At 34.6% G+C, this 15,268-nt stretch overlaps 1 protein-coding gene across 1 annotated transcript in view; it reads left to right on the top strand.

The window, feature by feature from the left end:
* LRRIQ3 (leucine rich repeats and IQ motif containing 3) overlaps nucleotides 1–15,268 on the top strand; it is a 167,897-nt gene that overhangs the window by 137,889 nt on the left and 14,740 nt on the right. Inside the window, exon 7 of the mRNA XM_001097148.5 lies at nucleotides 13,163–13,883. Within this exon, the coding sequence (XP_001097148.4) occupies nucleotides 13,163–13,883 (721 nt within the window). The remainder of the gene's footprint in view (nucleotides 1–13,162; nucleotides 13,884–15,268) is intronic.

The following is a 15,268-nucleotide window of genomic DNA, read 5'->3' on the forward strand; positions in this document are numbered from 1 at the left end:
TGAATTATATACTTTATATGTATGTGGGTATTTATATAAATTATATTTATATTTACATATTATTTAAAATTATATTTTATAGAATATAACTTATAATATATAATATAATTATATTTTATATAATTTATATTTATAATTCATAATTGTATTTTAAATTATATTTATAATTGCATATAAATATATACAAATATACACATACATTAAAAGTGTGTATGTGTGTATATGTATGTATATATGTATGTATGTGTGTATATGTATGTATGTGTGTGTGTAGGTATATATAGATATTGATTTGTGTTTTCTTCCTTTTTGTAATTAATAAACTTTATTTTTTAGTGCAGTTTTGTTCATAGCAAAATTGAGCAGAAAGTACAGAGATTTTTCCATAACATTCTATTTCAATATATGCATGACCTCTTTCATTATTCACATCCCACACCACATTTAATACAGTGGTACAATTGTTACAATAGATGAACTTAAACTGACACATTATTATCTGCAAAAGATCATAATTTACCTTAGGGTTTACTCTTAATGTACATTCTATGAGTTTTGACAAATGTATAATGACATTTATCCAACATTATGGTATCATTTAGAATCATTTCACTACCCTAAAAATCCTTTGTGTACTCCTTATCTATCCTGTCCTCCCCACCTTATCCCTGGCTACCACTGATCTTTTTACTATTCTTCACAGGTTTACCTGTGCACACATGTTATATACCAGTATCTGGAATCATACAGTACGCAGCCTTTTTAGATTGGCTTCTTTCACTCAATACTATGCATTTATTTTTTGTGTTTTTTTTAATGTCTTGATAGCACAAGTCTTTAGCACTGAATAATATTCCATTGTCTGGATATACCAAGGTTTATTTATCAATTCACCTACTAAAGAACATTTGATTGTTTTCATATTTTGCCAATTATTAATAAAACTGCTATTAAATATAAATATCCATGTGCAGGTTTTTTGTACAGACACAAGTTTCCAAAGTTTTCAGTTCATTTTGATGGATACCAAGGAACATGACAACCGGATTTTACGGTGAGAATATCTTTAGTTTTGTAAACACTGCCAGTCTTCCAATGTTGTGGTACCGTTTTGCATCCCACCAGCAATGAATAAGAGGTCCTGTTTTTCCATGACCTCATCAGTATTTGGTGTTGTCAATGTTTTGAATTTTGGCCGTTCTAGTAGGTGTGTAGTGTTATGAAGTTGCAGTTCTCTAATAACATATGATGTGGAGCATCTTTTTATATGCTTTCTTGCTGTCTGTATATTTTCTTTAAGGAGGTATCTTGTCCATTTATTTATTTATTTATTTGCTTTTAGAGACAAGGTCTGGCTCTGTAGCTCAGGCTGGAGTGCAGTGGTGCCATCATATCCTGTTGCAATCTCAAACTCTTTGGCTCAAGCAATCCTCCTGCTGTAGCCCCCCAAAGTACTGAGATTACAGGGGTGAGCCAGTGTACTCAGCCCTTTGCTCATTTTTTCATCTGGTTATTTATTTTATTATTTTTGAGTTTTAATAACGTTCTTTATCAACTGTGTGTTTTGAAATAGTTTTCTAAGTCTGTGGCTGCTCTCTCATTCTCTGGATATTGTCTTTTGCAGGGCAGAAATTTTAATTTTAATGAAATGTAGATGAACAGTTATTTCTTTCATGGATCTTTGGTGTTTTTTAAAGAAGTTATTGTCATACTCAAAATTATATAGCATTTCTTCTGTTTTCTTCTCTGAGTTTGTAGTTTTGCATTTTATATTTAAATCTATGAGCCATTTCAAACTAATTTTTGTCATGGGCGTAAGGTCTATGTCTAGATTAACTTGTTTTATTGGCATATGGAGAACCGCTTATTTCATCACCATTTGTTGGAAAGACTGTCTCGCTTCATTGTTTTGCCTTTGCTCTTTTGTTAAAGATAAGTTGACTATTTTTTGTCACGGGATAGATCTATTTCTGGGCTCTCTACTTTGTTCCATTGATCTATTTGTCAATACTCTTGCCGATACCAAACTGTTTTGATTATTGTAATTGTACACTTTAAAAACATGCATTCTTTGGTGTATGAATTGTATCTCAAAGAAGATGTTATTTTTAAAAACCAGAAAGAATAGTGAACAAAGAAATTTTTAAATAAAAAATTAATTGAATACTTGAATTAAGATCAAGTGTAAGTAATATTTCTACAATCTAGAATTTATTTTTTAAAGAAGTCAGACATAATACACATTATGAAACAAAAGGAAATGCAGATTGAATATATTCCACAGAGAGAAGAGCTCAGAGAGGGATTTGTAATTGTTATATAATAAGAGATAAAGCAAAATTTATTATATCAGATGAAGATAGTAAATCTGTATTGACTTATAATCTACTCCAATTAATAACAGCTCTCTGCCCAGGGTGTGAGAAAGGCAGTGTGAGAAAAGCTTTTGAGTATATTAGAGATGTCTACCATTATCAAGGATATAAGAAGTTGTAGATCAAAAAATGAAATTGAGAGCTGATATAAGAAAAACGGCTAAATTTTAAAGTTTCTTCTTCAGTGCCAAACAGATTTTACTCAACCCTCACAGCAAGTATATTAAGTGGGCACTTCCATTCTCCCATTTTATAGATGAAGAATCTATGGCATGAATTTAAGTAACTTTCATGAAGTTACTTTCTGAAATGATAGGATGTGGCATTTCAGACATGCAAGTGATTTTGCTCCTGTTTTTTTACCCTAACCACTATCCAACAGTGGCTGTAGCTGTCCAATGGCTCAAAAAAGAGAAAGTTAGATCCAAAGCACTGTTTCAGTGGACATCGGACTAGTAAGACTTACATAGTCAGCGCGGTCCTGGTGGAACTCACATATTTGGACCTAAGATATCAGGTAGAGAAATTTAGATATTCAAATTAAGATCCTGATCGTAGAGGAAAAAAAGATTGAAGCATCATGATCCTTAGAAGATGAAAGAAATGGTAAGCTTGGGAAAAGGGCAATATAATTATCAAGGAACTGATTCATAATTATTCAGGAACCTGTAAATAGTTTGACCTTAATCCTAAGCCAAACTTGCCCAGTCTATTTTTTTTTTCAGTCTTTATGGCCAGGTATGAAATTGGTTTAAATGTTTTATTCTACCTAAAATTACCAGACAAGTAGAACTCAGGGTGGAGTAGTGAAGGCAAACTGCATAAAAGGCAAATTTTAAAACGGAACAAATCATAAAGCTGTACTGCCTTAGAATAATGAAACCCCTTATAAAAGACCACATATTGTATGATTGCATTTATAAGAAATATCCAGAATAGGCAAATCTGGCAGACAGAAAGTAGATTAGTGGTTGCTTAAGGTGGGGGAGATGATAGGAGACAGGGGATGGTGAATGATGCTAATGTGTATGGGGTTTCTGTTTGGGGTGATGAAAATGCTCTAAACCTAGACTGTGGTGATACTTATGGTTGCACAACTCTATAAATGCATTACAACAATTACATTGTACACTTTAATGATTTAATATACCACTAATATGGGATATTAAGTATATCTCAATAAGGATGTTTTAAAAATCATACATAGGCACTTTTAAAGCATGACGAATGTCAACAATAGGTATGGCTATTTGAGAGGCTGTTGTCACTAACAGCCACATCATTGCAATGGATACTATTTGTAAGCAGCCTTAATAACTGATGATCAAGAAGCAATGTTTTAAGTAATTTGCACATTAGTGTGAAAGGTACTTATAAATTCATGTTTTAGTGTGTTTTTCTGCTTTAATGTTTGTAATGCTCTATGTTCATTTTTGGAAATCAAATAGGGGTTGGTGGTTAACATTTAATGTTTTACAATTTTCCCATGTAGAATATAGACAAATAGGCACCAGGATAGCACTTCTTTACAGAATGTCTAATTTTCAGAAATGGATTAAAGATGTAAAGTGAGAGGGGTAACTCCTGTGCTTCTCTGTAACTTACTATTCTATTACAATCTATCCCCAGTATAGCTTTATTACATCTTAGATGTGAGATGTTTCATAAGCTATATTCTTTATTATGGTGATCTTGTACCATATCTTAGATAAGCCATTTATACCAGAGTATATGTGCATGTGTAATGGGAGAGACTTCACTGAAAATATTTGCTACTAAGAAAATAGGAAGAGATTGCAACCATTGCTCTAAGTGAAGTGACATTTTTGCATCTAGCAAGTCAGGAAAAACTCAGTACATGACAGAAGTTTATGCCACTGCTTTCTTCCTTATATTCATTTCTTTTTCCTTTTTTTCCTGTTCTTTGCTTCACCTAAACATAAAGCGTATGTATCACATAAGGCTATAAGCGTGTGCGAAGGTGTCAGGCCAGTTTGCTGAGGAAAGCAACTGCTTCAGACCCACTTGTGAACATTCAAATCACAGCTATGCTGATTTTAAATAGGTTTGGACCATTTGTTTCTTCACAGATGGTTCATAAATCTGCAATACATTCAGAAGAATCAAACAAGCTCTGTTGACCACAAATGGTATTGGCTTCTGTGTTCCTCTGAGTCCCAAAAATCCAACTATCTGTTCAGACAACTGAAAGTAAATTGGCTGATATGATCCAGTTGTTTTGTGAGGTTGAGAGGTACATAGAAGGTACAAATATAAGAATAATTGCTTTTTAGCAAGCTTTTCTTTAATACTATATCTGAAACAGGGCATTTTGTTGCCTTTGTGTCAAAAAATTCAGTTTGTGGACATTATGGCTGGAGAAAGGACAACCAGTACTTCAAGTATTATCTGGTATTATTATTTAAAAAATATGCAAGGCAGGTGCGGTGGCTCGCTCCTGTAGGCCCAGAACTTTGAAAGGTCGAGGCGGGCACTTCATGAGGTCTGGAGTTTGAGAACAGCCTGATCAAAATGGTGAAACCCCATCTCTACTAAAAATACAAAAATTAGCCAGGTGTGGTGGTGTACATCTGTAATCCCAGCTACTCAGGAGGCTGAGGCAGGAGAATTGCTTGAACCCGTGAGGCAGAGGTTACAGTGAACTGAGATCATGCCATTGCACTCTAGCCTGGGCGACAGAGCGAGACTCCATCTCAAAAAAAAAAAAAAAAAAGAAAGAGAAAGAAAAAAGAAAAAAAATAAAAAGATGCAAAGGTGTCATTTTCCTCACTTTTAACCTGAGTATTACTAAGAATCATGTAAATGGAAATAAATAGTATTTGTTCAAAATGATTTTCTTATTTTAAGAATAAAATACTTTAAAATGACATTGTATTAGTGAACATTTTAAATGATTTTTTAAGATAAACAATTTGAATATGACATTGAATTAGGAGAAAGTTATGTGTTTAAATATGAAAAGTATGAACTACGAAACAGTAATACATATAAAAAATTTCTTCTAATTCACCATATCTGCTTTTTCTCCAGTTTTTCCCATGTCAACAAATGGCATCACCACTCACCTGGTTTCTCAAGCCAAAATGCTACCATTCATCTTTGATTATTTTCTTTCTCACTTCTGCCATCTAAGTTATCAGCAACCCCTTCTGACTATACTTGTAAAACATATGCCAAATCTGTCTACTTCTCTGTGAATTTTTTGCCTTCATCTAGGCCCTACCTATCATAAAACCTTACCTGGGCCACTAGAGTAGCCTCTTAACCAGTCCCCTACTTAAACTTTTATAGTCCACATTCAAACCCATTGCCTTCATGGTAAAACACATACCATATCAGTCCCCTACTTCAATGGCTTCAAATCTCAGAATGAAATCCAAACTTTTATTGTGTGACCTACAATGCCCCATAGAATCTGGCCCCTGCCTTACCTATGTAACCATCTCTAGAACCACCCTCCTCTTACTCAGCGGATTTCAGGTGGCTTTCTCTCTGTATCCCTAACAGGCTAAATGTGCTCCTGTCTACTGCCTTTACATTAGCTTCCTTTTTCTTCTGGAATGTTCATTCCCCCAGATTTTCTCCCTGCTTGTTCTTACTTATATTTTCCCATATAGGATTAAATCAGATATCCTCTAAAAAGCCATTCCTACCCACCCAATCTAATTACTAGACCCTCTCACTGCCAATTAATTTTTTTCAGAGCATTTATTTCTATTTGATATTTTCTTATTTATAAATTTGTTATCTGTCTTCTCCATTAGAAGTTTCATGAGCCCTGGGATAGTGCATTTCTTAGTAAATACCTCATATATTTTGTTTAAAAAAGTATCTTATACACAACAACAAACATTCAATTTTATGTATACACTGTTCACATATTATACTATTATTGGACTTCTATATTTAGCAAAGAAAACATTTACGATTAAAGACAGACTGCTAATATTCATGGAAAAAACTCTCAAACACAAAGGCAAACAATATTTACAGAAAAAAATTAAGAACTAATGAAAGTTTGAATAATAACTTTTATATTTGTGATCCCTGAATTTCCATAGAATTTGCAAGCTACTAAAATATGAATATGAATGAATAGATGGAAGGATAGATAGATGAATTAATAAGTGAATGAATCAAAATGATTCTAAGAAGCCAGAAGATACTTAATCCTTCATTGAGATCATATGTAAGTTTAAGTAGCTGCTGGGAGGTTATGGGGGAAATTGGTATCTGTTACATTAATAAAACAATGAAATTGAGATATGAGACTCAAGACTAGACAAATGGTCACATTTTGGACATTCTAGGAACATTATCCTCCCTTCTCCAAATTAGAAGAATTATTAACACACTAGGATGAATTAAAATTGAAATAAAATAGAAATAAATAAGCATCCCAGGATGATCAATATCTCTGAGCACTCCTATTATCCATTAATAGCACACTAGTTTGCCACAGCACACCAGTTGGGCAACTTTACGTAAAAATTCAGGAGAGGGAACTCCCTTTGTGTTAGTCTATTCAAGCTGTCATAACAAAATTCCAGACTGGGTGACTTAAAGAACAGAAATTTGTTTTCTTACAATTCTAGAGTCTGAGTCTGAGATCAGGATGCCAGCATGGTAAGTTTCTAGTGAAGACTCTCTGCTTTATAGAAAACTACCATCTTGCTGTGTCCATATGGCCTTTCTTTGGTATGTATGCATAGTGAGAGAGGGAAAGTGAACTATCTGATATTTCTTCTTATAAGAACACTAACCTGATTCAATCAGGGTTTCACCTTTATGGCCGAATTTAACTTTAATCACTTTCTGAGGGGCCCCACTACCAAATAAAGCCACACTGGGGGTCGGGGCTTTGTCTTTGTCCATTTGGGCTATTATAACAAAATACCATAAACTGGGTAGCTTATAAACAACAGATTTATTTTTTAAAATCATTCTGGAAGCTAGGGAGTCCAAGAACAAGACACCAACAAACTTTCTGGTTTATACATGGTGCCTTCTGACTATGTGCTTACATGATGGTAGAAGGACCTCTATCAGGCCTCATATATATACACACACACACACACACACACACACACACACACACTTTTAAGTTCTGGGGTACATGTGCAGAATGTGCAAGTTTCTTCCATAGGTATGCACGTGCCATGGTGGTATGCTGCACCCATCAACCCATCATCTATCTACATTAGGTATTTCTCCTAACGTTGTCCCTCTCCTAGCCCGTCACACCCCAACAGGTCCCAGTATGTGATGTTCCTCTCCCAGTGCCCATGTGTTCTCATTGTTTAACTCCCACTTATGAGTGAGAACGTGTGGTGCTTGGTTATCTATTTTGGTGTTAGTTTGCTGGGAATGATGGTTTCCAGTGTCATCCATGTCCCTGCAAAGAACATGAATTCATCCTTTTTTATGGCTGCATAGTATTCCATGGTGTATATGTGCCCCATTTTCTTTATCCAGTCTATCAGTGATGGGCATTTGGTTTGGTTCCAAGTCTTTGCTATAGTGAACAGTGCCACAGTAAATATACATGTGCAGTGTCTTTATAGTAGAATGATTTATAATCCTTTGGGCATATATCCAGTAATGGGATGGCTGGGTCAAATGGTATTTCTGGTTCGATATCCTTGAGGAATCGCCACACTGTCTTCCACAATGATTGAACTAATTTACACTTCCACCAGCAGTGTAAAAGCATTCCTATTTCTCCACATCCTCTCCAGCATCTGTTGTTTCCTGACTTTTTAATGATCACCATTCTAACTGATGTGAGATGGTATCTCATTGTGGTTTTGTTTTGTATTTCTATAATGACCAGAGATGATGAGCTTTTTTTCTTATGTTTGTTGGCTACATAAATGCCTTCTTTTGAGAAGTGTCTGTTCATATCATTTGCCCACTTTTTGTTGGGGTTGTTTGTTTTTTTCTTGTAAATCTGTTTAAGTTCTTTGTAGATTCTGGATATTAGCCCTATGTCAGATGGATAGATTGCAAAAATTTTTCTCCCATTCTGTAGGTTGCCTGTTCACTCTGATGATAGTTTGTTTTGCTGTGCAGAAGCTCTTTAGTTTAATCAGATCCCATTTGTCTATTTTGGTTTTTGTTGCCATTGTTTTTGGTGTTTTAGTCATGAAACCTTTGCCCATTCCAATGTCCTGAATGGTATTGCCTAGGATTTCTTCTAGGTTTTTTTTTAATGGATTTAGGTCTTATATTTAAGTCTTTAATCCATCTTGAGTTAATTTTTGTATAAAATGTAAGGAAGGGATCTGGTTTCAACTAGCATATGGCTAGCCACCTTTCCCAGAACCATTTATTAAATAGGGAATCCCTTCCCCATTTCTTGTTTTTATCAGATGGCTGTAGATATGTGGCGTGATTTCTGAGACCTCTGTTCTGTTCCATTGGTCTACATATCTGTTTTGGTACCAGTACCATGCTGTTTGTGTTTCTGTAGCCTTGTAATATAGTTTGAAGTCAGGTAGCAAGATGACTCCAGTTTTGTTCTTTTTGCATAGGATTGTCTTGGCTATGCGAGCTCTTTTTTGGTTCCATATGAACTTTAAAGTACATTTTTCCAATTCTGTAAAGAGAGTCAGTGGTAGCTTGATAGGGATAGCATTAAATCTATAAATTACTTTGGGCAATATGGCCATTTTGATGATATTGATTCTTCCTGTCCATGAGGACGGAATTTTTTTCCATTTGTTTGTGTCCTCTCTTATTTCCTTGAGCAGTGGCTTGTAGTTCTCCTTGAAGAGGTCCTTCACATCCCTTGTTAGCTGTATTCCTAGGTTTTTATTCTCTTTGTAGCAATTGTGAATGGGAGTTCACTCATGAATTGGCTGTTTGTTTGTTACTGGTGTATAGGAATGCTTGTGATTTTTGTACATGGATTTTCTATCCTGAGACTTTGCTGAAGTTGCTTATCAGTTTAAGATTTTGGGCTGAGAAGATGGGTTTTTCTAAACATGCAATCGTGTCATCTGCAAACAAAGATAATTTGACTTCCTCTTTTCCTACTTGAATATGCTTTATTTCTTTCTCTTGCCTGATTGCCCTGCCCAGAACTTCCAATACTATGTTGAATAGGAGTGGTGAGAGAGGGCAACCTTGTCTTGTGCCAGTTTTCAAAGGCAATGCTTCCAGTTTTTGCCCATTCAGTATGATATTGGCTGTGGGTTTGTCATAAAAAGCTCTTATTATTTTGAGATATGTTCAATCAATGCCTAGTTTATTGAGCATTTTTAACATGAAGCCTTCTGAATTTTATCAAAGACCTTTTCTGCATCTATTGAGATAATCATGTGGTTTTTGTCCTTGGTTCTGTTTATGTGATAGATTATGTTTATTGATTTGCATATGTTGAACCAGCCTTGAATCCCAAAGATGAAGCTAACTTGATAGTGGTGGATAAGCTTTTTGATGTGCTGCTGGATTCAGTTTGCCAGTATTTTATTGAGGGTTTTCAGATCAATGTTCATCAGGGATATTGGCCAAAATTTTCTTTTTTTTGTTGTGTCTCTGCCAGGTTTTGGTATCAGGATGATGCTTGCCTCATAAAATGAGTTAGGGAGGATTCCCTATTTTCTATTATTTGAAATAGTTTCAGAAGGGATGGTACCAGCTCCTCTTTGTACCTCTGGTAGAATTTGGCTGTGAATCCATCTGGTCTTGGACTTTTTTTGGTTGGTGGGCTATTAATTACTGCCTCAATTTCAGAACTAGTTATTGGTCTATTCAGGGATTCAAATTCTTCCTGGTTTAGTCTTGGGAGAGTGTATGTGTCCAGAAATTTATCCATTTCTTCTAGATTTTCTAGTTTAGTTGCATAGAGGTGTTTATAGTATTCTCTGATGATAGTTTGTATTTCTGTGGGATTGGTGGTGATAACCCCTTTATCATTTTTTACTGCATCTATTTGACTCTCCTCTTTTTTCTTCTTTATTAGTCTGGCTAGTGGTCTATCTATTTTGTTGATGTTTTTAAAAAAAAAAAAAAACAGCTCCTGGATTCATTGATGTTTTTGAAGAGTTTTGTGTCTCTGTCTGCTTCTCTTCTGCTCTGATCTTAGTTATTTCTTGTCTTCTGCTAGCTTTTGAATTTGTTTGCCCTTTCTTCTCTAGTTCTTTTAATTGTGATATTAGGGTGTCAATTTTAGATCTTTTTGCTTTCTCCTGTGGGCATTTAGTGCTATAAATTTCCCTTAATATTATGGCAGAAGGTGAAGTGGGAGCTGGCATATCACATGAAGACAGAGGTGCCCAGCTTTTTTAAACAACTAGCTCTCATGTGAACTACTATTAATAGGAACTCTCTTGTTATCATGAGGGGTCACCTAGCCATTCATGAGGGATCTTCCCCATGACCCAAACACCTCTCACCAGGCCCAATATTCAACTTTGGGGATTGCATTTCAACATGAGATTTGGAGGAGACACACATCTAAACTACGCTGCCTCACAAACCATACTGTGCAAAATAGTAGGCTAGGGGCTAGGAATGTGGCACAAGAGACTGAAGGAGTAGATCCTTACTCCTAAGAAGTTTGTATCAAGTTCAATCCTATAGCTAAAAACTACTACATAGAGCTTTAATGTAAGTGTAGTATGAGTAATTCTATCAGGAAAAATATATGTGATAGTTTAAAACATATCAATTTTTTAAGCAATAAGGAAAATATGACATGTGGAAAGCCATGGAAGAATGCATAGAATATGAACGGATATAGATAAGAAAAACAGCATATTGAACAAAACATAAAATAGTAGACACAACGGCTCAATGATGATAAGATATGATGCATGTGTTGGGAAAAAATAAGTCGCTCTTTTCTGGTATTATATAATCCTAGGCTAAAAGTGGAAACTATTCTTTGGCCTATGGGTGGAAAACTGTAAAGATTTTGTCTTCTTTTGTTCTGTGTAAGGTACAATGTTGTTAGAACCCTATTTAAGAAAGATAAATATTATGGCAGTGAGTGATTTATTGAAACAGAGATTCTGAAAACAGAGAAAGAAATTAGGAGACTTTTTAAAGTGTTAATGGGACAATGTTCAACCAACTAATGAGAGACTCTGGCTTTTGACTCTTTGGGTTCCCCATGTCTTGCTTTGGACACACACATTTAGTGTTTATTTCTGGACACTTTGGCTTTTTATTCTGATGGACTGCCTTTTCTACTTGCTAGACTTGATATCCTACTTTGCTGTAGAATTTGCTTACTTTTCCAATGTTGATACTCCTGTAGCCTTTCATGAAAATCTTGCCTATTCAATTATTTTCTACTGTCTGTCTAGACCACAAGCCCTGCCCTTCTTCCTAGTTCCTTTAACTTCCATAAAACTACCAGCATCATATTTGACATTTTTACACATAAAGACAAGGTAATTTTCTAGGGAAGATCAAACCCTTGTAGACTAGAATTAGCAGGAATGTAATTTTAATAAGTGGAAGAAATCAGGAAACATATTTTTCTCCTAAATTAACAAGCATAACTTTTATACTTGTATTCATCACCTGATTCTGAATTTATTAATAGGTTTGTCAAAATGTAAATATGCAAACAGCAATGTGGTTCAATTTATTGTATTAATTAGGTTGAGTATAGTAACAAATATACCCAGAAATATATATTGACTAAAACATAATTACTTTTGATTTCTGGCTCTATGAGTGACCAACTTGGATGATTCTGGTCCGTGAGTAGTTTTTTCAACAAGTGATTCAGGCAGGCAGGCGGTGTCTATCTTATGGTTCCACCATCTTTGGGGTTTCATTCTCATCTCTACATAGTGGAAAGAAGGTGCACATTGTTTCTTAAAACAATCCCTTGGACAAGAAATAACACATAGCAATTGTGTTCACACTCTATTAAAAAGGATTTAGCCCATGGTCACACAAAGGAAAACAAAGGAAGTTAAGAGTTTTAGTATTTTTATCTGTCCAAAAAAGCGAAAAACAATTGATGGCTGCTATTATTTTCCACCAGAGTTAAGAAAGATAAGGTAAAATGGATTACAATGCCCCTTGCAAATATGACATAATAATAACTTGTTAAATGTGGCCTAAGGCTGCCTCTGTTCCTTGATTCCTTACATACTGAATTAATTGCAACCTAACTTAGTATGTAAACAAATTGAAAGCCTAACTTAGGGGTATATTTTTGTAAAAGATAACTTAAGTCATAGCCAATCACAGCAGCCAAGCTTCAGCCAATCACAGGCCACCAATTGATATGATTATGTCCAAATAAGGCAAAATTGAACCATAACCAATCAAGCTATTTCTATATTTCTTCCATTTTCTATCTATAAATACTCCCTGCTCATTCATTAAGCAGAATTTTCTAAAATTTCACTGGTTCTCGGTGCTACCCCGTTCATTAATTGTTCTTTGTTTAAACTTTGTTTCTTTTAGCAAACTATATGAAAAAAATAATATGTGTCATTAAGTAGTACTCAGTATGTGATAAGGTGCTGCTATTGAGTCAGTGCAAGTTAAGCAATTGTGGAAGATAATACAGAAAATATAAGAATTAGATTCCATGCATTTCTATGTGAAAATGTTTTAATAGTAATTTTCTTCTCCAAAGTTACTATTAAATCACAAGTTGAAAACATACTTGGGAAAAATTCCTCTTAGTAAAGTAAATAACAGGTTCTTATCAACTTTATTGATATATTTGAACAGAAAATAAAATGTGCTTAGCTCTGCTATAATGTATAATATTTGTCTTTCGTTTGATGTAGGTCAGGAGTCTAAGGATGAAATTGTGGATGAAAAATTGGATACCAGTTTTAGGATATCAGTTTTCAAACAACCCATATGTACTTCCGTTTCATTGAAGAATATTGCAGTATTGAAAGAGAATAAACAAGATTTTTTTCCTGCATATCCTCAGCCAATCTTTGCTACTCATCCAAAGCAAATCACTAAAAAAGACATACGATTGGAGAGGAGTATGAAAGAGTTTTTTGCAACACAAAGAGCTGGTATGAAACTCCAAACATTTAGTGATATTGACAAATATTACGCAGAACAAAAGAAGCAGGAATGCCATAAAGAAAAAGTAAGAGCTGTAGCCATGGCACAAGTTGCTCGTGAAAGAGTTAGAGTAACTGTTAATGAACATTTGAATGAGAAAAAATATGCTACACAAAAACTAATTGAAGAAAATAAAGAGATAATTCAGAACGGTTTACGACAAGTTTGGCAAAACAGATTCAACTACCTTGAAAAAGCTAGGGAGAGAAGAGCTCTGTTTCTAAAAGAAAAATCCCAAAAGGCTGCAGAGCGTTTATTAGTTCAAAATTTAAATAATGAGCGCACTCTTTTGACCAGAGGACTACTTAAAATTGACAGACTGAAGAAGAATGAGGCTGACCTAAAAGAGAAAAGCCTGATTGTTAAACAAAAACTAAAAGCAGAAAAATATGGAAAGAATTTACTTAAAGAAATGAAAAAAGTTAGGTAGGTACAATTTAGGTGTAATAGAAGCATTTAAATCAATTACATGTGAATATTGCATACTAAATTTTAAGATCTAATAATTAGTATTTTGTTTATAACATAGTACATTCTACTTTGAAAAACTGAAACAAAGAACAAATAATGTACTAATATATTACCAAAGATAAGGCAATAAAATAACTCTGTCTTTCCCCATCTCTCCACCTGTGCAACAAAACCTATCTACCTCTTAGTTACAAGTTGTTCTTATTATCACAGATGGCATCCTCATCAGCCTCTTGACCAGTGCTATCAACCTCGGTCTTTTGCAACAGTCTTCATTGCCAATATCTAATGTTTTTCTACTCACTTTACTTCTAAAAGGAGTCTCAAAAGGATCCTTCTTTTTCAATACGACTCCTCCTATTCTATCTTAGGCTCTCATAATCTCTCTACGAATTCACATTATTCTTCCACCCAAGATCTTCATTCCTATTCTTCATCTTTTCTTCAACCCAAGTCTTTTCTCTGGCTTACAAACCTCAACTGTCTTTAAAATAAAGTTCTGATCATATCACTTCCTATTTAAATATATTAATAGCTTGCAGTTGTTCACGGAACAAAACTGAATTTGCTCTAAATGGCATTTCAGACAATGTGCTCTGTTCTTTCTAGTCTAGACTTATCTCACACTAAATTTTCTGCTATAACTTCCTCCCTCCTCCCTCTAGCAGCACTCTGCTCTAAACAGACTATTCTCCACTCCCTACCCAACTTTATACTCTCTTATTCCTATGACTTTACTAATGTTATCCCCTTTTTACTCAAATATATACTCCTCAAGAGCACTACAAGCTCACAATGTTAATATTGTCTAGATATTATTATGCAACAAAAGCGTCTATGTTATTGTGCAAATAAGAATGCTTTGCTGTATTCTAATTGCTGAGAAGGTAGTGCCTACATGTGAAGAAAAAGACTCTTTTCTCCAGGGAAGTGCCTCACAAGTGGCTGATTCTTGACTGTGTGTGACCTTGTTTCGTAACTACTTGCCCTCATCATAGAATGCATGAACTGCACATCCACTGGTAAAATTTATCCTTTTATTACCCATCTTTTAGCAACCAACTCAATGGCATTTTCACTTTTAATGTCTTACCAACTGCTCCTCCAGTCTGAATTAGTCTCTTTAATTTTGTGGTGATTTTATATACTTTATTGGAATCTCAATGTTACCAGTTATAACCAGAGAGCCTTTATCATGGTTGCATGGTTGGGTTGGGAAGTCTTTTTTTTTTTTTTAATTCTTTATTTTTTATTTATTTTACTTTAAATTCCTGGATATAAGTGTAGAATGCGTAAGTTTGTTACATAGGTACACGTGTGCCATGGTGGTTTGCTGCACC

This window comes from Macaca mulatta, chromosome 1, assembly GCF_049350105.2.
Source record: "Macaca mulatta isolate MMU2019108-1 chromosome 1, T2T-MMU8v2.0, whole genome shotgun sequence".
NCBI classification, from domain to species: domain Eukaryota; kingdom Metazoa; phylum Chordata; class Mammalia; order Primates; family Cercopithecidae; genus Macaca; species Macaca mulatta.